Below are 26,944 nucleotides of genomic sequence, written 5' to 3' on the forward strand. Positions count from 1 at the left end.
AGAAATGTTTGTTGCTTATCCAAGTAGCTTTTTCTGTCTGACCAGGGTGGGTGGGGAACTCCATATATGTCCTCCGTGGCGAATAGACTTCCATATATGTCAATATATATTCTATTCCAATTCCATTCTATTATACAATACCATCACTGGCTCACAGAGCAGCCTTTGAGAAACCACTCATGACAGTGGGAGGAAGCCAAGATGGGTGTGTGCCTCTTCCTCACACACACAAATCTCCCTTTGTTGTAATGACGAGGCAGTCGAGTTGTTTGATCATGAACAACTGAATCATGATGATCTTTATTGGAGTCTAGTCTTGCATTTATACACATTTTTAGTTATCCTCCATCACTGGTTAACTTTGGTTACTGCTTAACTTTCGTTACTGTTTAGCACAGTAATCCATACAATTAATTATCTCTAGTTAAAGTCTAGCATGTTTACTTCCTCTCTCGAATCCTCCTTTAGATTAGTGATTTTGTTTACCTGAGTTGTATTTGCTTGGAAACATTCTTTATATGAGGTTTGCCATCCGAGATTGGAACATTCCTGCAATTACAACTCAACATCCCTTCATTTTATTTCCACAACCACCATGTTGGGCAGAAGGTTTCTTAATCAGGAAACACATTCTGAAAGGGGGCAGCTCCAAGTTAAGCTACATCTTAAAACGGAAACATCATCCAGGTGACACCAATATATTGGAGTAGGTTGGCAGTGTGCACTTTTTATTTTTTTTATAAAAAACACAGAAACAATAGCAACAGTGCTGCATACATTGTTGAAGAGAAGTCAAGTTATAATTCTACATATACTTGCAAAGGCAAAATTATACAATTTCTATAGTACAAAATTATTCACAACAAATATATTTCTCTCACATTTATAAAACTATTTTTGTAACCTACGGCATTCTGTATCAGTGAGCCCCATATTTCATTGCACTTACCCATACAAACTATAGGCTGCATATACATCTATAGGCCATCTGCTCCTAGGTGACAAGTCCAATTTTCCTTCCACTGAGTGAAAAGGGCCATAAATTTATTTTTCCAATATAGTTTAATACGGAGACAAGCCCTGAGCTTATTCGTCTTTGGGGCTCTAAAATACAGGTAGTCCTATTCTTACAATCATTTAATAACCATTCCAAGTTTCAACATCACCGAAAAAAGGGACTTATGACCGTTTTTCAGAGTTACGACCATTGCAGCATCCCCATCATCAAAATTCAGATGCTTGGCTCATATTTATGACGGTTACAGTGTCCGGGGGTTATTTGATCCCCTTTTATGACCTTCTGACCATGGGGAAGCAAGATTACCTTAACAACCATGTTACTAATTTAACTGTAGTGAGTCACTTAATGATTGTGGCAAGAAAGGTGGTTGAAATAGCACAACATTTACTGAAGTGCCTCGCTTAGCCAAGGAAATTTTGGGCTCAATCGTGGTCGTTAAGTCGAGGAGCACCTGTATAACACTCGCAGATAAGCTTGGCATTATTCACATTTAATAGCTAATAATACTATCATCCAAAGTGGGTTGGAGAGCAGCAGGGAGAAACTGGCGCTGGGCCAACAGGTGGGGGAAGAATGAAGAAGCCATCAATAACAGTTTGGTATTTGGGAAAGCTAGGATGAACTAGAAAGTGAATTTAAAGAGAAAAGACAGGAAAGAATCCAGTGTATTGCTAGGGTGCAGTGCAAAAGAGATCACATTTCCATTAACAACATATTAAGATTCGTAGGAGAAAAATAGACACTCCAAATGAATTTGAAATAATTAGGAAAATCTGGATGTGCAACAGAAATATGGAACAAGTTTTACGGTTGGTTAGAGAAGAGGAAGGATCAAGAAAATAAGGATTGACTAAAAGCATAGAGAATGAAAATATGTATTATTATTATTATTGGACTTAGCAGCGTAATGACAAAGATGGATGTTAGGAGGATTGTTACCATGTTCAATGTTTTTAATGTACTTTTTGTTTTTGTTTGATTTGCTTAATAAAGAAAATTTAAAAAAAAAGATTCATAGGAATCTTGTCCGTGATCAGTGCCTTTCTTTGAAAGGAGTGTGTTTGAATTTTGGGGACTGTACCCATAATATTTTTCCAATATTTCAGAGGTGCCCCTCCTGGCCCCCACACAAATCAGAAGCCCCAATGGAGAAGCGGCAAGAATGGGGCTCCAGAGGCACTTGTGGTTTATCCTGTAGTTGATGGCCAGTATGACCCTAAAACAGGGATGGGAGACAGTGGCCCTTTTATGAGACGTGGTGGCACAGTGGTTGGAATGCAGTACTGCAGGCTACTTCTGTTGACTGCCGGCTGCCTGCAATTTGGCAGTTCAAATCCAAGTCTCAAGTGATGGCGCTCCCACAACTTCTGAGGACAAAGCTGTTCCATGGGTGGATTGTTCTCACTGTCAGAAAATTTCTCCTTATTTCCAGGTTAAATCTCTCCTTGTTCAGTTTCCATCCATTATTCCTTGTCTGGCCTTCGGGGGCTTTAGAAAATAGCTTGACCCCTTCCTCCCTGAGGCAGCCCCTCAAATATTGGAAGACAGCTATCATTTCTCCCCTGGTGCTTCTCTTCTCTAGACTAGCCAGGCCCAGTTCCTGTAACTGTTCTTCGTATGTTTAGTCTCCAGTCCCCGAATCATCCTGGTTGCTCTTCTCTGTACTATTTCTAGAGTCTCAACATCTTTTTTATAATGTGGTGACCAAAACTGGATGCAGTACTCTAGGTGTGGTCTTACTAAGGCTTTATAGAGTGGTATTAGTACCCCACTTGATCTTGACTGTATCCCTGTTAATACAATTTAGGATTGCATTAGCTTTTTTGGCTGCTGCTGCACACTGCTGGTTCATATTTAGCTGCTTGTCCACTAAGACTCCAAGATCCCCCTCACAGTTACTGCTATTGAGCCAAATGTCCCCCAGCTCAAAATTAATGTGGGTTTCATTTAGGTGGTGGAATAAAATAAAATGTACCAATAAAGGAGAATATTTGCAGCTCAGGATTGGAACATAAGGGTTCCTTGCTGTTTTTTGAAGCTTGCTTGTTTTCTCACAGACATTTCATTACCTGACTAGGTAACGTCATCCGTTCCAGTAAGAAGTGCGATGTGCTGACAGGAAGCTCAGGGAGCACCGAGAACCCCTCAAAATAAAATGTTTTGGCTTGACAAGGGAGAGGGAGGTAGAGGAAGTTTTCAACTTATGACCATAATTGAGACTGCCCATTGTCATGATGACGGTAAAAACAGGTCACCCATGTTGACCGACCCAATTTTACAACTAAAAGCTGCAAGTAAATGCTGGTTTTCAACAAAAACGTCGTAAAACACGGTCTTGTGACTGCAGGAAGCTGCAAACAGCCATAAATGCTACGGAGAGGTGGGCAGCCCTCAGCATTTTGGAAGCAGGTTGTAAGTACCCCTAAGTGGGTCCATTGTGACTTCAAACGGTTACTCAGCAACTGGTCGCAATTATATGTCCACCTATAGGGAGAAAATAAAAGATAAGCAGAAGGCAGAGATGACTGAAATCATCTTGGAGAACTTCAATCAAGCTAAGGAGATCGAGGAGCCGATTGAATTGCAATTCACAGGAGACCAGAAAAGGAACAATGGCCAACATCACACTCATCAGTTACTTCTTATAAGGCTGCCAAAAAGACCACTTCAAAATCTGGTATCAGGGAATTGTGGCAGCAGCTGTCCAGATGAAGTCAGGGGTACTAAAACAAACTTTGTAGTCTTTTATATATAGAAATACATTTAACATTTAAATTTACAGCTGCCTTTGTCATCATCCAGAAAAAACAACAACAAAAACAAGATAGTCAGGATCACAGAAACTTCATGAGGTAAATTAATCAGTACACAGAACACACAGAAGAAAAAGGTGGGAAAAAAAGGAAAACTTCCCCTTGATACTTACAGCAGCCAATCATAGCACAGATTGCCTCATGCATGAATCAGCACTCTCTAACTCAGGGGTCCCCAACCACCGGTCCGCGGACCGGTACTGGTCCGTGGAACAAGTCCTACCGGTTGCTGGAGCTTGTTATGCGCGTTATCTTGTTTTGATGAAAAGTGCTTCCGTGAGCTTTTCCGGTAGAAAGCTCACCGGAAGCACTTTTTCATCAAAACAAGATGGCGGCGCCCAGCTGATGTCGGTACCGGGCCGCGGCATAAAAAAGGTTGGGGATACCGGGCCGTGGCGTAAAAAAGGTTGGGGATCACTGCTCTAACTAATCAACTACCATGTTTCCCCGAAAACAAGACCCGGATTTATTTTCTTTTGGGTTCCAAAATAAGCACTAGGACTTATTTTCAGGGCATGTCTTATTCCCCCCCGCCCCCGCCATGTACTTTAAGAGTACATGGGAGGCCTTGCTTGTGGCAGGGAAGGAGGCCACGCAGTGTGCCAGTGCCGTTGCCACAAGGCGGGGGGATGGAGCTGCCCTATATGCCCCACACCAGCTTACCTTAGGGCCCTCGTAGCTTGCGCGGCCGTCGGCCCATTTCTTCTGTTTGCTTGTATAGCCACAACAGATCAGGAAGCTGAGTGATATACTGGTTTCGCGGCCACGAAGCAAGGCAGGGGGGGTTGGAGCTACTGTTTGCCCTGCACTGGCTTACCTCAGGGCCCCCGCAGCCAGACCATCCATGCTCCAACACCTGCCTCACCTCGCAGCTGTGGCACCATCATGTTGCTCCCGCTCCTGCTCTGTTGCAGCCACATGAGCAAACAGAAAGTGGGCCAGCGGCCATGCGAAGTCCTGCTGGACAGGGATGGTGAGGCAGGTGTCAGGGTGTAGACGGCCTGGCTGTGGGGGCCCTAAGCCGGTGTGGGGCACTTGGGGCAGCTCCACCCCTCCACCTGGCCTCGCGCCCGCGGCACCACAAGCAACCAGATGGAATGGGTGGGCAGCCAGCTGCATAGGTGCTTAAGTAGGGGCTAGGGCTTATATTAGGTACACACACAAAAACATGGTAGGGCTTATTTTTGAGATAGGGCTTATTTTCAGGGAAACACAGTACAACTGTATGATCTGGCCAATTATACAATTTCCTGTTCCAGCTACTAAATTCATTATCCTAACATCTGGGGACAGCCTTCCCAAACCCAGAAGAGGTTGCAGGAATCCCTGCTTGTGTGAGAGAAACTCCCCTCCCTCTGCAGCTCTAGCATCCAATTCAACCTGGCCAGAATCCACAGGTGTTTTGCTGTAAAAGGGAGAAAAATGGGGAAGTTGACATCCAGTTGTACAATGGGAGGTCTTCTGCTCCCTTTGTAGTCCTGATGTCCTAAGACAGAGGTGGGGAACTATGGCCCCTTTATGATTTGAGGACTTCAATTCCCAGAATTCCTGAACCACCATGGGAATTCTGGGAATTGAAGTCCACAAGTCATAAAAGGGCCACAGTTCCCCATCCCTAATCTAAACTGACAGAACTGGAACTAAATAGTCACTGCAGAGCAGCTGGCTGGAGGGGCTCCAATGAACAGCCAGTTTGGTCTAGTAGTGAAGGCGCCAGGCTGGAAACCAGGAGACGGTGAGCTTTAGTCCTGCCTTAGGCATGAAAACTTGCTGGGTCATAGGGTCTCAATGACTCACAGGGTCGTTGCTGTGGAGAAAATGGGAGGAGGAAGGTTTATTGGAGATGTTAACTTATAAAGATGGGATAAAAATCTAATAAACAATCAAACCTACCTGAGGGGCTCCAAGCAGCCCATAATACTTTTATGTCCCTCTGGGAAAATTTTGAATCCCCCTACCCTACCTGCCCTTCTCACTGACATTTTTGCTAGTATTTGCTCTCAGGCCACAGCCTGACTCGATTCTCAGATGCAAAAGATAAAAATGAAACACGTGGTAATAATTCTACTCACGAGAAGGTTCATTCTTTGGCTCATCATTTCCTTTCTTGTATTCTAGGTTGTATAAAGAGAAACAAGAGGAGGGGGTTAGGAGAAAACCACAAGAAAAGCCAATCAATGACAGGAAGGTGTAGGTGTTAACGAGCTCATTTTGAACGGAATGGGGGAACTCACGATAGCCAACTCACCACAGCCATCTTGCCACAGTCAATTCACCATGGCCAACTCGCTGCAGGATAACTGGCCATGGCCAACTCGTCACAGGACAATTCAACAATTCAATGTCACGACTTAAAATCATTTAAAAATTATTGTAGGTCTTGTCATTCGCCTTTTCATTTTGTCCCTCCCTTGGCATCCTTTCTTTAATGATTCTGCACCAACTCAGGAAGCTCAAACTCCCCAAGGAGCTGCTGATCCAGTTCTACAGAGGAATTATTGAGTCTGTCATCTGCACCTCTATAACTGTCTGGCTTGGTTCTGCAACCCAAGAGGACAGACACGGACTTCAGAGGATAATTAGGACTGTAGAAAAAACAGTTATTGCCAACCTGCCTTCCATCGAGGACCTGTATACTGCACGAGTCAAAAAGAGGGCTGTGAAAATATCTACAGACCCCTCACATCCCCAACATAAACTGTTTCAACTCCTTCCCTCCAAATGATGCTATAGAGCCCTGCACACCAGAACAACTAGACACAAGAACAGTTTTTTCCCGAAAGCCATCACTCTTGTTAGGAATAACCATAGTTACCTAATGTTGTTTGGGTAAATAATATATAAACCATGATAGCAAAGTTTAAATGTGTTTTTCACTTTAAACTCTAAATGATATAATTTGGGTGCGGTTGAGAAACTGCCATAAGAGGGAGCTAGAGAACCTGGATTGATGGTTGATTGTTCTGCATGTTCCCTGTTGCTGACGTCGAAGGAGGAAAGAGTTTTGAATGCTGCATATCTAATCTACTGTGAGAAGATATTTACTGGACTGATTTATGGATTGACATTGTAAGTTAACTGACCTTTTTTTTTCGACACTGGATTTTTGCAATTGAACAATCTCCGGACTGAACTGACTGAACACTAGTGAATGATATTTGGACTGTTTGACCCTGCTAAACTCTTAATGGAATAAACTATTCAACTAAGACAGTGTATCTGTTTTTACTGAGTGTGTAAACTAAAAAACGCTTTCTCTCATATTCGCCTGAATGCCTGACTGCTGTGCACATTGTGCTAGGGTATATCCCTAACACTGGTTATGGGCCCAGGCTGCACAGTCAGACTAACCAGGATACAACAGGCTTATATAAATTGAGTTAGTGTAGTTACACAATACTGTAAACCGACAGCTGTGTTTTATTAGTTTATTATAGTTTAATATCAAAAAAAAATGGCACAAGTCAATTTGCCAAGTTTGTCTCTAATATCCAAACTGGATGGAACAAACTATGTTTCATGGTCTATGAAATGCAGTCTACTTCTACGCAGAGAAGGTTTGTGGAGTATAATTCAAAACCCACCAGAGGTAGATGATTGGGATCCGGAAGATGAGAATGATGCCCAGAAAATAAATGAATATAAACTGAAAAATGAGAAGCTCTATGTATAATAGGACTGACACTCTGTGACCAGCAGCTTGTCCATATTCGTGGAGAAGAAACAGCTGCTAAGTGTTGGGAAAATTTAAAGAAGATTTATGTTTGAGTCAGTGTAGGAGCACATATAAATCTTACACGGAAGCTGTTCAGAACACATCTTCAAAAGAATGGAGACATGTTGACTCATAAACAATATGAAGAGGATTTTTCAGGAACTGCATAACAAAGAACTTATCTTCACAGAACTGCATCAGGTTTATATAATTTTGTCTTCGTTAGATGAGAGCTATGACGACTATGTAACTTCACTGGAAGTACTGCCAAAAGATAACCTCACATTAACTGACATTACTGGCAGATTAATTGAAGAAGCCAGGAGAAGGCTTGAAAGGGATCAACTGAGAAGGGAACAACCACAAGAAGAGAAATTATCTTCAACAGCCTATACAATTAAAAAATGTTTTAATTGTGGAGGAAAAGGACATTTGGCTAGATTCTGCAAAAAAGGAAAACGCCAGAATGCCAAAAAGCATCAAAAAGATGAACAAGTTTTTTGAAATAGCCATGTATAGCAGCAAAATTGTAAATAATAATTTATGGGTTGTAGATAGTGGAGCATCGCACTGCATAACAAAAGATAAGAAAAGATTTATTAAGATGTCAATGAGTTCACAACAGATATCGTTAGCTAATGGCTGGAAAATGAAAGCAAAAGCTGAAGGTATTGCACATTGTCCGTGTATAAAAGAAAATGTTAAAATGTTGTATGTACCACAACTTAAGTTTAATTTGCTTTCAGTTAGAGTTTTGATTAAACTAGGTTATGTAGTTACCTTTAGGGGAGAAAACTGCATAATAGAAAAGGAAGGTAAAAAAAAGTGACTGCAACTTTAAAAGATGAATTGTATGTATTGAATGATAATCAATTAGAGGTGGCTAATACAGTGTATAATAACGTTAAGCCTCATGACGAATGCATACATTTGCTACACAGACGTTTAGGGCATATAAATTTTAAAATACTCAAGCAAACGGTTGAACTGTCTGAAGGTATAAAACCAGGGGGGCAAACTTTTTGGCTCGGGGCCGCATTGACTTTTAAAATTTGACAGACGGGCCGGGTCAGCACAAGATTTTTTGGGAATTGCCCCCCCACCCTTCCCCCTCTTCTCCTCCTTCCTCCCTCGGAGGCCCCTGAGTCAGGAGTTGCTACCGCCGACGTGGCGCGCGGCTCCAGTCCCGCTTGCCTCGGGAAGGGAAAGGCAAAAAGGAAGAGCCGCGGCGGTGCTTTGCAACGGAGCAGCGGCACCGGAGGCTCAGGCTCAGCGGCTCCTGGTTTTGCCTTTTCTTTCCCAAGGCAATGCGGGACTGGAGCCGCACGAGCTGCGCCGGCGGTAGTAACTCCTGACAGCCCCAGCCGAACACCTGAGCGGAGCCCGGCGAAACTGCCTGTTGCTGCTGCCGGAGCACCGCCGGTCGCTCTCCTCCAAGCAGCCCGCCCTCCTGCCGGGCTTCCCTCTGCCGCGCGGCTCGGGCCAGGCGCGAGAGCCCGCGAGTTAAAAGGAAGCCGAAAGTTGCTGGGAAGTTGCTCGGGTGCTGGGAGCAGGCTTTTAAAGTGCCGCCCAAGCAAAGTTTAGCAGCCCGCCCGCCCGCCGGGCGTGAACCTCCTCGGAGGGAAGACGCTCCAGCCTGCAAACTTTGCCTTTGCAAAGTTTAAGCCTGGAAGCCCCGAAACCCAAGCAACTTCCCAGCAACTTTCGCTTCGCTTTAACTCGCGGGCGCCGCGCCGCCCCAAGCCGCACGGCAGCCCGCTCCAAGCAGCCCGCCCGCCTGCCGGGCAGAACCCTTCCCGCTCCTCGGCGGGAAGACACTCCAGCCTGCAAACTTTGCCTTTGCAAAGCCCTGAAGCCCCGGAAAACCGAGCAACTTCCCAGCAACTTTCGGCTTGCTTTAACTCGCGGGCGCTTGCGCCTTGCCCCGAGCCGCACGGGCGGAGGGGAAGCCCGGAGCGCCGCCGGGTTGCCTCCTCCAAGCAGCCCACCTGCCCGCCCACCCGCCGGCTTCCTCCGCCGCGACTGGGCCAGGCGCGAGCGCCCGCGAGTTAAAACGGCCAAAGTTGCTGGGAAGTTGCTCGGGTGCTGGGAGCAGGCTTTTAAAGTGCCGCCGAGCAGGACCGCCAAGCCGGGAAACGGGCACCAAGGCAGGGCAAGGCTCCACCAGCAGCGGCCTAGCTTTAGGTGGCTCCAAGCAGCTCACCCGCCCGCCGGTGGAACCCTTCCCGCTCTCCTCGGCGGGAAGACGCCCAGCCTGCAAGCTTTGCCTTTGCAAAGTTTAAGCCTGGAAGCCCCGGCAAAAAAGGGGGATCGGGCGGGGACTCGCCGGAGAGGTTGCACTTGAAGGTGATTTCGAACTCCCAGCCGCGGCCTTTGCAAATTTCTTTTCTTTCCTACCCCTAGATCGCTCTGCAGTTTTGCAGCTTTGGGGGCCACGCGGCACAGGGCAATACGCCACGCCCAGCGATTTTTTTTCAGGGGCGGGCCGGATTGGACAGACCAATGGCAGTGATTTTTTTTCAGGGGCGAGCCGCATTGGACAGACCAACGGGCCGGATGTGGCCCGCGGGCCGTAGTTTGCCCACCCCTGTATAAAACTGAAGCCTTGCAGTAAGTATTTGCACTGCAATGCTTGCAGTCAAGAAAAGAGCAAGGTAATACCAGCAAATAGAATTAATGGATTTAAAACTAAAGAGCCTCTAGAGGTCGTATTTGCTGATATTATAGGTCCTAAAAACCTAGTATGGGAGGTGCTCGTTATATATTAAGCATAATGGATCATTACTCGAGATATGGTTTCTGTTATTTAATGAAGAGTAAAACGGAAACATATCAGAATTTCTTTAATTGGTTGAAGTTTGCTGAAAGAAAAACTAAAAGAAAACTAGTAACTCTTGTAACTGATAATGGTACGGAATTTATAAATAAGAAATTCCAAAATAGACTGAAGATGGCAGGTGTTGAACATAAAAAGTCTGCACCATATAGGCCACAACGTTATTCTTTATAGAAAGACGAGGCCAAACAATACAAGCAATGGCTCGTACTATGTTGTCAGATTCAGGATTACCTGAAACTTTGTGGGGAGAAGCAATAATGTGTGGTAATCATATATTAAATAATGTTGTTAACACAACAGGTGAATTACCATTCATACGGTGGCATGGTAGAAAACCTGACCTAAGCTACATGCACACATTTGGAGCACCAGCATGGGTGCACATCCCTACACAACTGAGACATAAGGGGCAGCATAGGGCTAAAAAGTTATTCTTTGTAGGTTATGAATCTAATCACAAATCATACAGATTCTGGGGAAAAGGTACATCTAGCATTTACTGTAGTGCTAGTGCACAATTCCTTGAACATGTAGGATGGGAAAAACTGGAGCAAGATTCAAGTAAGGATATAATCATAGAAACCTACAGAAGATCAAAACAATATATCAGTAAGCAAAAGAGTACAATTAAAGAAGAAGTACAGGAAGAACTCATAAAACCAGAACAAGAAAAAATAGATGAACAGGATGAAATAGATAAACAGGAACAAGTAGTACATGAAAGTCCACCTGTAAGCCCTGTAATACCTAGACGTTCAACACGTGAAACCAGACCACCTGACAGGTACCAAGAAAGTATAGTTTGCCAAGTTAGTAAAGTTCCAACTACTGTTGAAGAACTTAGAATGTATCCTGCAAAGGATCAAGAAAATTGGCATAGAGCGATGGAGAAGGAACTAAATTCACTGAAACAAATGGAAGTTTATGAAAATGTTAAATTACCTCCACATAAAAAATCCATTGGCTGTAAATGGACATTTAAACTGAAAACAGGTAAATATGGAACTGTTACCCATAAGGCTAGGTTGGTAGCTCAAGGATTTAATCAAACTGCAAGTGATTATGACGAAGTATTTGCACAGAGTCTAAAAGCAACAACCTTGAGAGCAGCTTTAGTGTGGGCAGCTAAGAAGAACTATATCATAAATCACTTAGATGTAGAAACTGCCTATCTGCATGCACCATTGCAGCACACAATATACCTAAAGGAATTCCTGTAGGAATTAATTCCTGTAGGAATTAAGAACGATAGAACAAATAATGACTGTTGGAAGCTTAAAAAGAGTCTCTATGGATTAAAACAATCTGGTTACGAATGGAACCAATATATTGTTAAGAAGTTAACCAATATAGGGTTTAAAGCAGGTTTAGCTGATTCATGTTTATTTAAGAGAGAGACTAATGGAACAGTATCATTGTGACCTCGGGTCAGTCAATCTCTTTCAGCCCAACCCAACTCACAGGGTTGATGAGGAGGGGCAAAAATAGGAGGAAGGTGTGTTGGAAATGTTTACTGCCTTGAGTTATTTGTGAAAAACATAAAGGCAGGTAATAAATAAATGAATAAACAAACAGGTAAGTGAACAAACTAGCTAGCTCCACAAAGGGAGACCTGTGGGAGGAATCTCCCCATCTACTTTCAATCACCCCGAAAAGAATACTTACTGAGAAATACGAATACCAAGATCGCAGCAACTGCACCCACTACGATGAAGCCAGCCACACCACCGATGACGATAGGCCACAGGTTGGACCTGGATCCTGGAACTGGATTGAGAAAAAGATTAAATCACTCAATGGGAACTACAAAATATCTGTGTCAACTCATAAAACATTCTTATGCCTGCTTTAGTAGTTGCCATAAAAAAAAGGGGGAGGAGGAAATCTGGAAGAGCAGTGCAGCAGTTTGGAAGTGGAAGTACATTCCAACTCTTCTCTTTAAAAGATTGTAAGTAAACTACCAGAGCTTTTCCCCGTGAATATATTTAATTGGAGAACGTGATTGATGACACCCAGCCTGCGAACGTGCTCAATTGGAGAATCTGGTTTAGGAGACACCCAGGGGGGAGGGGGGAAACAGGGTCACAGGGGACTGTAAATGATGCATGCCAGAGTTGGCTGAATACAGGGCAGTGCCAGTATGTTACCTCTAATAAATCCTTTGAAGTTTTTTGAAGTTTGGCTCGAGAATCATGATTTAATTAGGGCGATTGCTGGAATCCTGACAGCAAGTCAACTCTGGCATATGTAATTTACAGTGACCCTGTTTCCCCCCTCCTGTTTCCCCCCTGACACAAGCCATAAAAAGAGACAATGGTAAAATAAAGTAATATCTGGGCACAATTTCTCTCCCATAATCTACCAGTTGGAAAAAAACAGCCCAGCCTTTCCCTCCCTGCAGCCTCTCACTCTTCAGGGCCAGTTCCAGGGGCTCCTGCAAGCCATCATGCGCCACGTAGCACCGATAGCGATCTCTCTCTTTGGGGTCGATCTGGATTCCGAGCCAGTAGTAGTAGGTCCCATCCGCGGTGGGGGCCACAAACCCACTAAGGGTGTCTTGCAGCCAGACTTCCCCGTCCCTCCTCCAGAAGGCATCAATCTCCTTGGGGTAGAAGCCATAAACTTGGCAGGCATGAGATTCCATCCCATCGGTTTCCGTCCTGCTGCTCAACATCACCACTGGAGGCTCTGGAAAAAAAGGGGGGTTAGGATCAAAACCGAGCCTTCCCAGAAATCATTATTTGGTGACTTTGTGCATCATGAGCCACGGTGGCGCAGTGGTTAGAGTGCAATACTGTAGGCTACTATTGCTGACTGCCAACTGCCTGCAATTTGGCAGTTTGAATCCCACCAGGCTCAAGGTTGACTCAGCCTTCCCTCCTTCCAAGGTGGGTAAAATGAGGACCTGGATTGTTGGGGGCAATAGGCTGTCTCTGTAAACCGCTTAGAGAGGACTGTAAAGCGGTATATAAGTCTAAGTGCGATTACTATCACACATGCAACCAGAACTAGGAGTCACCAAATAGACCCAAGTTGCTTTGAACAGCTTCTTTCACCCAGAAAAACAAACATAAAAGCACTTTATTAAAAGCAGGTAGTCCTCAACTTACAGCCGTTCATTTAGTGACTGTTTGAAGTTACAATGGCACTGAACAAAGTAACTTATGACCGCTTTTCACACTTGTGACCATTGCTGCATCCCCACAGTCATTTGGATGCTTGACAACTGACAGTTGCAGTTTCCCAGAGTCCTTTTGCAAAGCCTTCTGTTCAGACCATGGCTTCCTGAGACCGTAATTAGTTACAACAGCTCTTGTTTTATTTCAACGCTGGGAACTGTGTTCATTCCCAGCCCATAATGAGTCCCAAACAGTCCCTCGAGATAAGCACCTACCTTTCTCTCCTTTGAATTGCTGCCAACAACTAAAGTGCCAAATGAACTATAAAAAAACCAACTGAAGTACGAAGTCCACACAAAGGATTAATCTGAACAGAACGAACGACTTTGCTTCCTGCAAAGGTTTCTCTACCTTTGCCTCTCCTTTATACCTTAGGGGAGGGGGCAACCACCTCCAAGCCTTACTCCCGAGTCACCCCTTTTGTCTCAGCTGCTCTTGCCTTCTAGCAGCTCTGCACACACGCGCACTGGGGACAGGTTCCTCTGCCTCGCTGCTCTCAAACTCCGGAGGCTCCGGAGTCAGCACCCCACTCCCAGATGGTCCTGTCCCCATCTCTGCATCGGACACAGGATCCTCGTTCGAGTCCTCCCCAGACTCCCAGACTGGTCCCCATTCTTCCCCACTGTCCAATTCTGCTACCGTCTGCACAGGCTGCCGGTGAACCACAACACCTTCTGATGAGCAAAGCCAATCAGAATCAGAATTGTGTTCTGACCCAGCCTTAGCTGAAACAAGGAACAGACTCCTTGCAACGAAAAACCTCTCTTTATTTACCTCTTGTAAATCAATTGCATTCACCCACCGAAAAGTCCAGGCAATGGTCCTTCAAAGAGTTAACTGCAGTAACAGACCTTATTAGTTCTTTGCGATAATTGCAAGGCCGTGAGCTCCCAGCCAAAAACTAAGTTCCGGCAAGCAGTCTCTGTGGCATGAAATACAATGAGCAAAATCTTCAGAAATATGAACTGCTGTCCCTACAACAACCACTCCCCTTTCCTTCTATTTATTCCCCAGCCAGGGAGGGGCCATTCAGCGTTCATGTGTGCTTTGCTTCCCGAGTTGACTCCTTGACCTCCGTTGTTCCCCTCTTCTAACAGCTCTGAGCATACGTATGTCTGGAACAGGCCCCAGCTGTTCTTCCTCCTCACTCATATTAGCCTCCAAAGGCAGCTGTGTCTGACACAGACCATCCATCAGAGCCTTCCCCAGGCTCCAGAACTGGCTCAGGTTCCTCCTCCTTGTCCGATTCTGCCGCCAGATCTGCTGGCAGCTGGCAGGCCACAACATATCAAGCTGGAAGGGACCTTCTAGTCTTCTAGTCCAGCTCAAGCAGGAGATCCTATACCATTTCAAACCAGGGACTGTCCAACCTCTTCTTAAAAACCTCTAGTGATGAACTGCCCACAACGTCTGAAGGCAAGGTAAGCAAGGAACAGGACAAATCCTTACAAGGTCTGAACCTACACAGGAAACACTTGCCACACCAAAGCTGTGTGTGGAGTAGCAGATGCAGCTCCCTCACACTTTTCTCCCGGGCCATTTCTCCATACCTTTCCTCAAGAATGACTTCGCTCCGTAGTGGTCGTTCTTCTGCAGCCATTCCATGCAGGTGCTCTCCAGGTAGCCCGTGAAACGCTGCTTGATGGCGGTTTCCGACTCCCATTTCCGCTTGATTTCCTGGGCTTCCGTGTCGATTGCGGTCCAGATGGAGGTCCCCATGTCATAGCTGAGGAAATCCCGCCCGTCGTAGCCGTACTGCCAGTGTCCGCTCCTTTTCCCGTCTTCCCCTACTTGACAGAAGATCATCATCTGGACGATGTGAAACCCTGAAAGAAGCACCCCCCCAGAGTTAAGGAGGAATAGCTCTCTTGGGAGATCGGGGAAAGCCGCTCCCTGTGGGGGCTCCAGATTCTGTGACTGCTGAGACAAGAAAGCAAGGAAGACAGAGATTACAGGAAGAGATCTTGGAGACCAGCCAAGGTCAAGAGAGAATTTGGGATCTGTAAGACAAATGTCAGGATTCCGGCAGTTACCCCCATTTAAATCATCCAGAAGTTGCCAAACTTCCAGAAGTTAAAAAAGATTTATTGGGAGTTAACATGTCCGGCACTGCCTGGGTGTAGCTGATTCTGAAACACATAATTCATTGTCACCCTTGACCCTGGTTTTTCCCTATCCCTGGGTGTATCATAATTCATATTCTCTGTGATGACCCAGGATGGGATACAAAAGCAACAAAGTCACAAAAACAGGTGAAGTCCCTTTAATTCCTTCAGCTTGGCTTTAAAGGTCCAATTGTTATTGACTGGAGAAAAAAACTCCCCCACAAACAGTTGTGAAAAGGAAGAAGTTCCATTCAAACTCAAAATACATATAAATTATAAATAGAAAAAAACAACAACACAAACCACACTGAAGAATTAATGAGACAAGGCAGGATAAAGGCTTGAAGACGTCCACAGATATCGAAATACACACACTGGGAAGGACACCAGAACTCAGATAAGAACTGACAGACTAGAAATATTTTCACACTTTGCTTCCAGCACTGGCCCATGCGCAGTTTGTCCGTTTAAACAGTCCTCATGTTTAAAGTCCTCATGTTTAAAGTCCTCATGTGCAGCCCATGAAGGGGATCAAGATCCTTTCCTTCCGCATAGACCACGCCATTCACGTTTCTCCCGTATCCGCTCCTCCCTGCGTGCCCTAGGATGAAGAGGGGATGGGCCTGGGTCTTCCTCTGAATGGCCAGCCTGCCTGTGCCCTTCCCCAGTTTCCTCCACGACCTCCGGAGCCACACTCCCACTCCCTGTTGGCTGTTCCTCCTCTCCCATGGAGTCAGATTCGAACAGGGGCATGACATTCTCCAATGGGACACATCCATAGCCAAGAGTCATCAATCATGCTCTCCAGTTAGAATTTTGCGTGGCAGAAATTTTGGTCACCTAGTTATTATCTTTGAAAACAGTTATCAAATGCAGTTTTGGTTTGCAAGCTGCTGCACTGCTCCCCACTCCCTTTCGGTTGGCAACTCTAAAACGACCAGAGAAATATTTTATGAGCTGACCACAAGATCTCAGCCTCACTATGAAGGAACTCGCTGCAAACGAGGCTGGGAAATAAGCATGCTGAGTACAGCAGCTGCTGGGAGCAAATGTGAGATTATCTTGTGTTGACTTTGCTTATGTGTGGTCTTGGCGTCATCTCAACCATGTTGAGTTATTACCCTGCCTTCACATCTAGAATTCTTGCTCCTGCCCTGCCAGACTAATTACCTCATCTTGCCTTGTTTGGACTTATGTTACAGTTTTTGTTGACCACATTTTGGACTTGATTCTCTGCAGCCAAAGGCTGTTCCTGGGAGAGTTTTTCTCCAGCCCAGAAGGTAACCAGGGCATTGGGGGCAAAGTTGGAGCTAATAAAGGGACTCCTATTGATTATCTGACTGTATTGCCTTTGTGCCATGCCCCAGGTCATCACACTCCCTTAAAGCCACACAAGGCAGGTGAAAAGGGAATTGTTTCTTACATTACAATGGGGAGAGAGGAGGCAAGGGGCAACAACCGGGAGGGAGGGAGGAAAAGGGGGTAAGGAAGGAAGGGAGGAAGGAAGGGCAGGCTTTGGCAAACAGCTTATTGTGGACCAATTGATCCAATTCATGAGGAAGGCAGGAAGATCCGTGAGAAAAATGGAGCTTTTCCCTCCACCACCTTCCTTTTGCAGGATAGCATCCACTACTTCCCCTCTCTCTGCTCACTCACCTCCACTTTGGTTATAGCGTTTCTGGAGCATCTCCACATTCTCCTGAAAGTCGTCCTGGTCTTTTTGCAAAATCCAGGTGTACCTGTTGTAGAATTTGGGATCTTCCTTCTCCAGAGTATTTATCCAGTCTACCCGAGGATGCATCTTCTTGGTGTGGCTTTCGTAGCGACTGATGAGCTGATTGTCAACGAAACCCATGGCGGAGAAGAGCGGCAGTCCCGGAGAAACCTCGGTCGCCGAAGTGTAGCTCACGCGGATGGTGCGGGGGGAGGAGCCTAGGGAGAAATGAGAGCAGGGCGGAGTTAGGGACTTGGGAACTGAGACTCCAGAGGAGTTGCAGCCTGAGGTGCAATGATAAGGGACTGTCAGAGCTGCCATTATACGCTTGAACTTCACATTTTTGGGGCTGACAGTCTTGTTGAGGTAATTCCCCGTCAGGAGAATGAGCGCATACAGGGAGACGTATTGAGAGTAGTGTTTGAATAGTACACACACAGCACACAGATATACTGTACATTAAATGTAGGTTTTTACTTCCAGAAAGGTTTAAAGCAAAGTTCAAAACAAGCAATCCAAAGTCATTCACAGGTTAAATCAGTCAGTTTTCAGTCCAGGGATAATCCAATAACGAAGTCCAGTGTCAAAAACAGTTCAGTATCAGACTTACATCAAATCCAAGAATAGCAGTCAATTAGAAAAACGGCAATAATCTCCAACAGAAGGAAACAGAGACTAACTCACTTCTGAGACTAAGACTAAACAACCCAGGTTTCTGGCTCCATCTTATGGCCGTTTGAGAAACCACACCCAAATACACTTTTGCATTTTCTTAAAGATACAGTTTTAAAATGTTTATCCTGGTTTATATATTTCCAACCCAAATAGCTGTTAGATGACTTACATTCCTAACAAGTCTGCCATGAACTCTGGGGGAAAGGAACCTGGGAAGAAGCAGGCCTCTCAGAGACACTAAAGAGTCTTCAAGGTCGTTACCCTGGGAGAATAGAATAGAATAACAGAGTTGGAAGGGACCTTGGAGGTCTTCTAGTCCAGCAGTCACGACCTACTGGTGGTCCATGAGAAAATTTTGGTGGTCCGCAGAGAAATGTCACCCCCAAATCAATATGGCGCAGAATGAAATAATCTTACTTTAGGATGGATCGTGATTGGGCCATGTGATGTGATGACGGTGTCATGCCCTTGTTGGAGTCTGATTCTGAGATGGAGATTGAGCAGCTGACAGGGAGTGGGAATGTGGCTCCGGTGGCTGTGGAAGAAATGGGGGAAGGGCACAGTCTGGCTGGGCATTCAGAGGAAGACCCAGGGCCACCCCCTCTTCATCCTAGGGCATGCAGGGAGGAACGGAGAAGGGAGCAACGTGGCTTACAAGAGAGAAAAAGGCCCCGATCCCTTTCATTAGTTGCAGCTGGGAGGATATAAGTGGGGAATTTGCACACAGCTCCTTGCTGGAAGCAAAGTGTGCATTATCTTGGTCGAGGCTTATTGGGGTTTTGGTGTCCTCCCAACTGTGGGTGCTGTGTTATTCTTTGAAAGTCTGCAATTTATCATCCTGGCCTTCCATGTTAACTACTTCAGTGTGGTTTGTGTTGGGTTTTTTATTTCTAATTATCTTTACTTTGAGTTTGGACTGCATTTCTGCCCTTCGTAGACTGTTTTTTGAAGAATTTGATATCCAGCCGAGGATAATTGGACACCGGGGCCAAGTTGGAGGCATTAAAGGGAATTTATTCTATTTTGGTGACTTGGTTATTTTTGTGTCACGCCCAGGGTCATCACAGAATTGTACACTGTTAATTGCTATACAGATAGTCCTCAACTTATGACTGCAATGGAACTCCAAATTTCTGTTGTGAAGTGAGACATTTGTTAAATGAATTTTGCCCCATTTTACAAGCATTTTGGCCTCAGTTGTTAAATGAAACAACTGCTGTTAAGTTAGTAACACAGTTGTTAAGTGACTCTGACTTCTCCATTGATTTTGTTAGATCACAAAAGTTGATCCAAGGACAATGTAACCATCATAAAATAGAATAGAACAGAATAGAATAGATGATATGGAATGGAATGGAATGGAATGGAATGGAATTAGACTAGACTAGACTAGACTAGACTAGAATAGAATAGAATAGAATAGAAATAGAAATGATGGGATGGGAATAGAATAGAATAGAATAGAATAGAATAGAATAGAATAGAATAGAATAGAATAGAATAGAATAGAATAGAATAGAATAGAAATGATGGGATGGGACAGAGAATAGACTAGACTAGATTAGAATAGAAATGATGGAAATGGGATAGAGAATAGAATAGAATAGAATAGAATAGAACAGAATAGAAATGATGGGATGATATAGATAATAGAATAGAATAGAATAGAATAGAATAGAATAGAATAGAATAGAATAGAATAGAATAGAATAGATATGATGGGATGGGATGGGACAGAGAATAGACTAGACTAGACTAGATTAGAATAGAAATGATGGAAATGGGATAGAGAATAGACTAGACTAGACTAGACTAGACTAGAATAGACTAGAATAGAACAGAATAGAAATGATGGGATGATATAGAGAATAGAATAGAATAGAATAGAATAGAATAGAATAGAATAGGAGGAATGGAATAGAATAGAATGATGGGATGGGATGGGATGGGATGGAATAGAATAGAATAGAATAGAATAGAATAGAATAGAACAGAACAGAATAGAATAGAAATGATGGGATGGGATAGAGAATAGAATAGAATAGAATAGAATAGAATAGAATAGAATAGAATAGAATAGAATAGAATAGAATAGAATAGAATAGAATAAGAGGAATGGAATGGAATGGAATAGAATAGAACAGAATAGATGATATGGAATGGAATGGAATATAATAGAAATGATGGGATGGGATAGAGAATAGAATAGAATAGAATAGAATAGAATAGAATAGAATAGAATAGAATAGAATGATATGGAACGATATGGAATGGAATGGAATGGAATAGAATAGAATAGAATAGAATAGAATAGAATAGAATAGAATGATGGGATGGGATGGGATGGGATGGGATAGAATAGAATAGAATAGAATAGAATAGAATAGAATAGAATAGAATAGAAATGATGGGATGGGATAGAGAATAGAATAGAATAGAATAGAATAGAATAGAATAGAATAGAATAGAATAAGAGGAATGGAATGGAATGGAATAGAATAGAACAGAATAGATGATATGGAATGGAATGGAATATAATAGAAATGATGGGATGGGATAGAGAATAGAACAGAATAGAATAGAATAGAATAGAATAGAATAGAATAGAATAGAATAGAATAGAATAGAATAGAATGATATGGAACGATATGGAACGATATGGAATGGAATGGAATGGAATGGAATGGAATGGAATAGAATAGAATAGAATAGAATAGAATAGAATAGAATAGAATAGAATAGAATAGAATAGAAGATATGGAATGGAATAGAATAGAATAGAATTCTTGATTGGCCAAGTGTGATTGGACACACAAGGAAATTTGTCTTGGTGCATATGCTCTCAGTGTACATAAAAGAAAAGATACATTCATCAAGAGTCAAGAATCATAAGGTACAACACTTAATAATAGTCATAGGGTACTATAAGCAATCATAAATATAGGTTAGTTGCCAAGCATCTGAATTTTGATCACGTGACTACAAGGATGCTGCAACTGTCGTAAGTATGAAAAATGGTCATAAGTCACTTTATTCAGTGCTGGTGTAACTTTGAGCAGTCACTGAACAAGCAGCTGTTAAGTCAAGGACTACCTGCAATGATATATTACACTGTCAGGATTCCAGCTGTTACCCCCATTTAAATCACAAGTCTCGAGCCAAACTTCCAAAACTTCAAAAGGATTCATTGGGAGTTAACATGTCCGGCACTGCCTGGGTATAGCCGACTCTGAGGCACATCATTCATTGTCACCCTTGACCCTGGTTTCCCCCCTACCCTCTGGGTGTATCACAATTCATATTCTCCAATGGGATACATCCACAGCCCAGAGACATCAATCATGTTGTTCAGTTAGAATTTTGCACAGCAGAATTAGGAATTGCCCATTTAAATTGTCAAAGGCCTTCTGTGCATCCAAGAATACAAGGGCTATTTGTTTTTCCGGATGGGCTTCGTAGTATTCCAAAACATTTAATACTATCCTTAAATTATTCCTGATTTGTCTATTAGGAAGAAATCCGTTTTGATCTTTGTGTATATATTCATTCAATATTTTTTTCAATCTATTTGCTATCATTGTAGTAAATATTTTATAATCAGTATTTAACAGGGAAATTGGTCTATAGTTTTGTATATGTCGTGAATCTGAATCTTCTTTCGGAATCAACGATATCAATGTCTCCTTCCATGAATCCGGCATTCTTGCTGCTAATAGGACCTCATTATATACTTCCACCATGAGAGGTCTTATTTGTTCTATTTTTTTTATAAAGTTCCCCTGGGATCCCATCAGGTCCTGGGGTTTTATTGTTCTTTTGGTTTTCCATTGCTGCTTTTAACTCGGGCCACGTAATATCTCTAATTAACATTTCCTTCATCTCCTCCTTAATGATTTTATCTTTAGTAATACCCAAATCGTTTCTTATCATACCCTCATTTACCTCCTTCTTTTTATAAAGATCTTCATAAAATTTACATGCAATTTCTTTTTTCTGTTCTATCCCTTGTTGGGCATCCCCGTTCTCATATATTAATTGGTAGATCAATCTTTTTTGTTTTTCTTTTTTGAGTTTATAGGCCAACCACCTTCCTGGTTTATTGGCCTGTTCAAAAAATATCTGTCTGGCTGTATTTAACTTTGAGAACATTCCTTCTTATTCAATTAAATTTAATTTATGTTTAGTTATTATCATCTGTTTTTTCAATTTGCAATCTTTTGGGGTGTTTTGCAGCTGAATTTCTAATTCTTTGATTCTTTGTTCTAATTTATTTTGTTGGGCATATTTTTCTTTATTTCTTTTAGCAGTGTATGATATCGTTATGCCTCTTATTACTGCCTTCATTGTATCCCAAATATTCTGTTTCGTAGTTGCCTCATTATTATTTTCTTTTAAAAATAGTCTAATTCCTCGTCAAGTTTATTCGCAATGAGAATCACCTTTTCCACACCACGACTTGAGTGTTCCCACACTGGCACACTTCTCTACAAGATGCGTGCACCCCTAAGGGTCACTCCAACAGCAAGAGAAGATAGCATGAAACCCAGAGCAAGCTTCAGCACCTCCGTTCGCCCATATCTTGTCACGGAAAGTCTATCTGAAACCACCTTCTACTTACAATATGAATCTAGGCACTAAGTTTGAAAACATCGTGACTACAATTTATGATTCACAAAAGGCGAATATTATAAGTAATGGAGAGTACACGCGCTCAATAAAAATAGAGAAAGGAGTCAGGCAGGGATGTCCATTATCCCCCCTGCTCTTCATATTATCTTTGGAAACATTGCTTACATGAATTAGACAGAACCCAGGAATAAAAGGACTAAAAATTAAAAAAAGAAGAATATAAACTCCAGTCATTTGTGGATGATATGGTATTTTTCATAGAGGAACCAATTGAAACAGGTCAAGAATTACTGAAAGAGTTAGATCAATTTGGGGAAGTTGCAGGACTTAAAATTAATAGGGAAAAATGAAATTAATAACTAAAAATTTAACAGAAAAACAAAAACTAAAATTGGAAAGAATAATGGGATTACAAATAGTAAAAAAAGTTAAATACCTAGGAATTTGGTTGATGGCTCAATGCAAAACTCTAATGGAAAATAATTATAATAAATTATTACAGCAAGTTAAAAAAGATTTAGAGATATGGGTTAAATTGCAAATCTCCTTATTAGGGAGGATTGCCACTATAAAAATGAATATTCGGCCCAAATTTATTTACTTATTCCAAACAAAACCAATAAAAATACATAAAAATTACTTCGTGGAACTTAACAAGATAATCATCAAATTTATCTGGGAAGGGAAAAAAACGAGGATAAACCTAAAGGCAATGCAAGATATGAAGAGCAGGGGAGGTATGGCACTCCCAAATTGGAAATTATATTATAGTGCAGCCTCCTTACTCTGGTTGAAAGAGTGGGTAAATCTGTCGAATAAAAGGATCTTATTTTTAGAAGGCCAGGATTTACAGAGGGGATGGCATGCATTTTTATGGGACATTGGGAAAATTAAGCAGAAGTATTTCCACAGACATATAATTAGAGATTCCTTATTGGCTAATTGGAACAAAATAAAAAAAAACATTATTTAAAAATCCCAATTTGGATCTCAACAATGGAGGCGATGATACATCCAAACAATCTAGATCTTAATAAAATGATAAAATACAAAGACCTTCTTGATGCGCAAGGAACTTTAAAATCATGGCAAGATCTCCAAGAACAGGGGCTACAAGTAGACTGGTGGGCTTACTTGCAAATTCAAAATAGACATAGCCAGAACAAGAAAAATTTTGGAATTTATACTAAGGCACAACAAATAGATAAAATTTTATTAGGTCCAGATAAAAAAAATATAACTAAATTTTATAATTATTTACTAGAGACGGAATTAGAAGAGGAAGTAGTCAAAGGCAACATGATAGCTTGGAGCAGAAACATAGGACGTAGCATTACATTATTAGAATAGGAAAAGGTTTGGACAAGGAATAATAAAATTACAAGATCAGCAGCATATAAAAAATGCCTATTAAATGTTTTATAGATGGCATCTCTCACCCTTGAGAATCGCGAAAATGTCTCCTAACATGAATCCGAATTGCTGGAAATGTAAAAAGAAACAGGGAACATTTTTTCATATGTGGTGGTCCTGCACTGAAGCCCAAAGATACTAGCATAGAATAAAAAAATGGTTAGAGGAAATAACGGCGGAGAAAATTGAATTAAAACCAGAATTCTTCCTATTGGGGATATTTAATAGACAAATTCCTAAAAATGTTAAATATATAATACTGCATATTCTTACAGCAGCCAGAATAACCTCTGCACAGTGTTGGAAACAAGCAGATATTCCAACAGAGGAGATGGTTATACAGAAGATAACAGCCTGTGCAGAGATGGACAAGTTAACCTTAGCACTTAAGGAAAAAGAAACATCAGAATATTATAGAAGCTGGGAATGCTGCTATGATTGGATAGAACAAAAATAGAAAAGATATTAGTAAATAACGTAAAATGTAAATCATAATTATATATTCTCAATAAGATGTATTTGTAAATGTATCACCAATATTGATAACAAACAAGGAACCATAGACTGTCGATAGTAGAATTGTTAGTTTTTTTAATCATTTTCTTTTTTTCTATTTCTTTTCTTTCTTCTTCTCTGTGTTGTGTTTGTTTGATATTTTGGTTTTGTAATCAATAAAGTTTTTTTTTAAAAAAAAAAAGAATTTTGCCCAGCAGAAACTTCAGTCACCTAGTGTCAGATCCATGTATCTGCCATTCTTCATGGAAGAAGGGGGTGGGGAGTTGATCTAAGAAATCCTTTTAGATGTAACCTGGATATATTAAATCTTATATTGAATTTGGATAACCCATGATATACTATGGAGGGACGGAGACCAGATGCCCGGAAACCTGTCACCTCTGAAAGAGACAGCCACAGGATGAAGAGACCATAAAAATTCTTGCTGGGAGATGTCACCTTCTTTTTTGGGGAACCTCACAAAAGATCGTTCTCAGAAGAGAGGGGGGAATAAAAATGTTGGCTCTTTGTTTTACTAAATACACATCAAGAGGAGGGGTCTTAAACTCCCTTATCTATCTCTGCATGCTTGAGAGACCTTAGACTCTGCTTTAAATCCCTCCATGAATTGTCTCATCTCAATAAAAGATTCCTGTTGTGGCTCCGATTCCTGAGCCTGTGCTGTTAGAGGAAGAGGACTCGGAAGATGAGGAGGAGGAATTGGGAATGCCTTCCTCCCCAGGACTTTCCTCTCTGGCAATTCCTTCCTCCCTGATAATACCTCAGGTTTCAGCAGACAACCGAGATAAACAGCCTGAGATTAATCAGGAGGAGGAGGGCATATCGGAGCAGCCCCTATATAGGAGGCGTGGGCGAGTCAGAGAGTGAGCTGAGTCATTGAGACACACCCCACAGGGGATAAAAGTGGGTGTGTTTTCTCTGGAAACTTTGTACAGGACAAAGTTTGCTTCTCTTCCAGGTTTCATTCTGACTGTTTCTTGTGGTCTGCTTTGGAATCTTCAGTGAGCATTTTTTTCTTGTTATCATTGCGGACTTGGCAGGCAGAGTGTGCTGGACTGCCAAGGACATTATCAGTATAAAAGATTAACTCTGTAAAGACCAAGTCTTCTTGCCTGCCTGTGTTTGTTTGAGTTTGGACTCTTTCATCTTTCTTGGAAAGAAGAAAGGTGAGACATAACAGATTCCTTTTGATATCTTTGGTTTTCAGAAGTTCATTCTTGTTGATTGAATGGGAAAAGTTCTGCAGCCTGACACCTAGTCTATCTTTGAAAACTATTTGATAGAATGCACTTTGGATTTCCAAGCTGCCGCACTGCTCCCCCCCCCCTCTTTCTGTTGACAACTTTAAAAAGACTCATATTTTAAGAGTTGACATTACACGTCTTTTCATTTTTTTTAAAAAAAGTACATTCTGTGAATGTTTCTTTTCCTTTGACCATGTATGCATTTTTATTTGGGTTTTTTTTTAAAAAATTATGATTTTAAAAGCAATAAAAGAGTCACCTTGAAAAGTGAAACTAAGCTCCTACCCCACCTCTACCCCCGCCTTCCGGGATTTCCGTGGGGTGGAGGGCAAAAAAGTCAAGAACGGGGGTCCGATCGTAGGTTGTGCCGCCCATCCTGACGACCCCACCTATCCATCCTCCCCTGACCCGAGTGGCAGCCTGTCCAAAATAAACTGCATGCGCCCCTCCAACAACGCCCACGGGACTCACCGCGGCTGCCCTCCAGAAGGCAGGAAGCGGCGGCCCCGAGAAGCCACAGGAGACCCCAACGCGGCACCATCGCCTCGGCTTGCAACCCAACGCAGGCAACCGCTGCCCCGACCAGCTGGAAAATCCCTCGTGAGTTGTGAATGATTAACCAGGCAAACGCTTGGAACGCCGGGAGGCAAATAATGAGAAGGCGGGGCCAGAGGAGGCGTGGCCTGCTAGAGTCCGGAAGGGAAAACCTGCCTTGCGCAGATCAGAGTGAGGGAGTGAAGGCGGAGTGTGGGGGTGTGGGGGGCGGGGAAGTCGTGGCGCAGCCTACTAAGCTGGCTGTGTGCCAAACTTCCTTTTGTGGTTTAGCGTTGGGCTAAGTTTGAAAGTCGTTGCGTTTTTTGCGGACGGAAAAGAGAGGATAAATTTAGTGACCGTTCAATAAAGGGGGAATAATTTGCAGCTCGGGGTTGCAGGAGCCTTCCTTTCAGGTTAAAGCTTTTTCTTTTTCTTTTTTGAAGGCTGTCGGTGGCTACAATTTGAAAATAAGATAACCTTTATTGTCACTTTTTTTTTTCCTGTGAGCACACTGGCAGACATTTAAAAAAAATTAAAGTCTGATGCC

The 26,944-nt window shown here is 42.7% G+C and overlaps 1 protein-coding gene across 1 annotated transcript; it reads right to left on the reverse strand.

Moving 5' to 3' along the window:
• Window positions 1-699: 699 nt before the first annotated feature.
• Window positions 700-26,506, reverse strand: LOC113426547 (class I histocompatibility antigen, F10 alpha chain-like). Its single transcript, XM_026688917.2, has 7 exons — window positions 26,335-26,506; window positions 17,329-17,604; window positions 15,118-15,393; window positions 12,798-13,076; window positions 12,054-12,155; window positions 5,907-5,948; window positions 700-3,505 (listed from the first exon to the last, which is right to left on the reverse strand). Exons 1-7 carry the CDS (start codon window positions 26,402-26,404, stop codon window positions 3,477-3,479), a joined length of 1,074 nt encoding a protein of 357 aa, XP_026544702.2. The 5' UTR covers window positions 26,405-26,506; the 3' UTR covers window positions 700-3,476.
• Window positions 26,507-26,944: the final 438 nt, after the last annotated feature.

This window comes from Notechis scutatus, chromosome 2 (genome assembly GCF_049901735.1).
Source record: "Notechis scutatus isolate UNSWTSFEM ecotype Mainland chromosome 2, rNotScu1.2, whole genome shotgun sequence".
Taxonomy (NCBI): Eukaryota; Metazoa; Chordata; class Lepidosauria; order Squamata; family Elapidae; genus Notechis; species Notechis scutatus.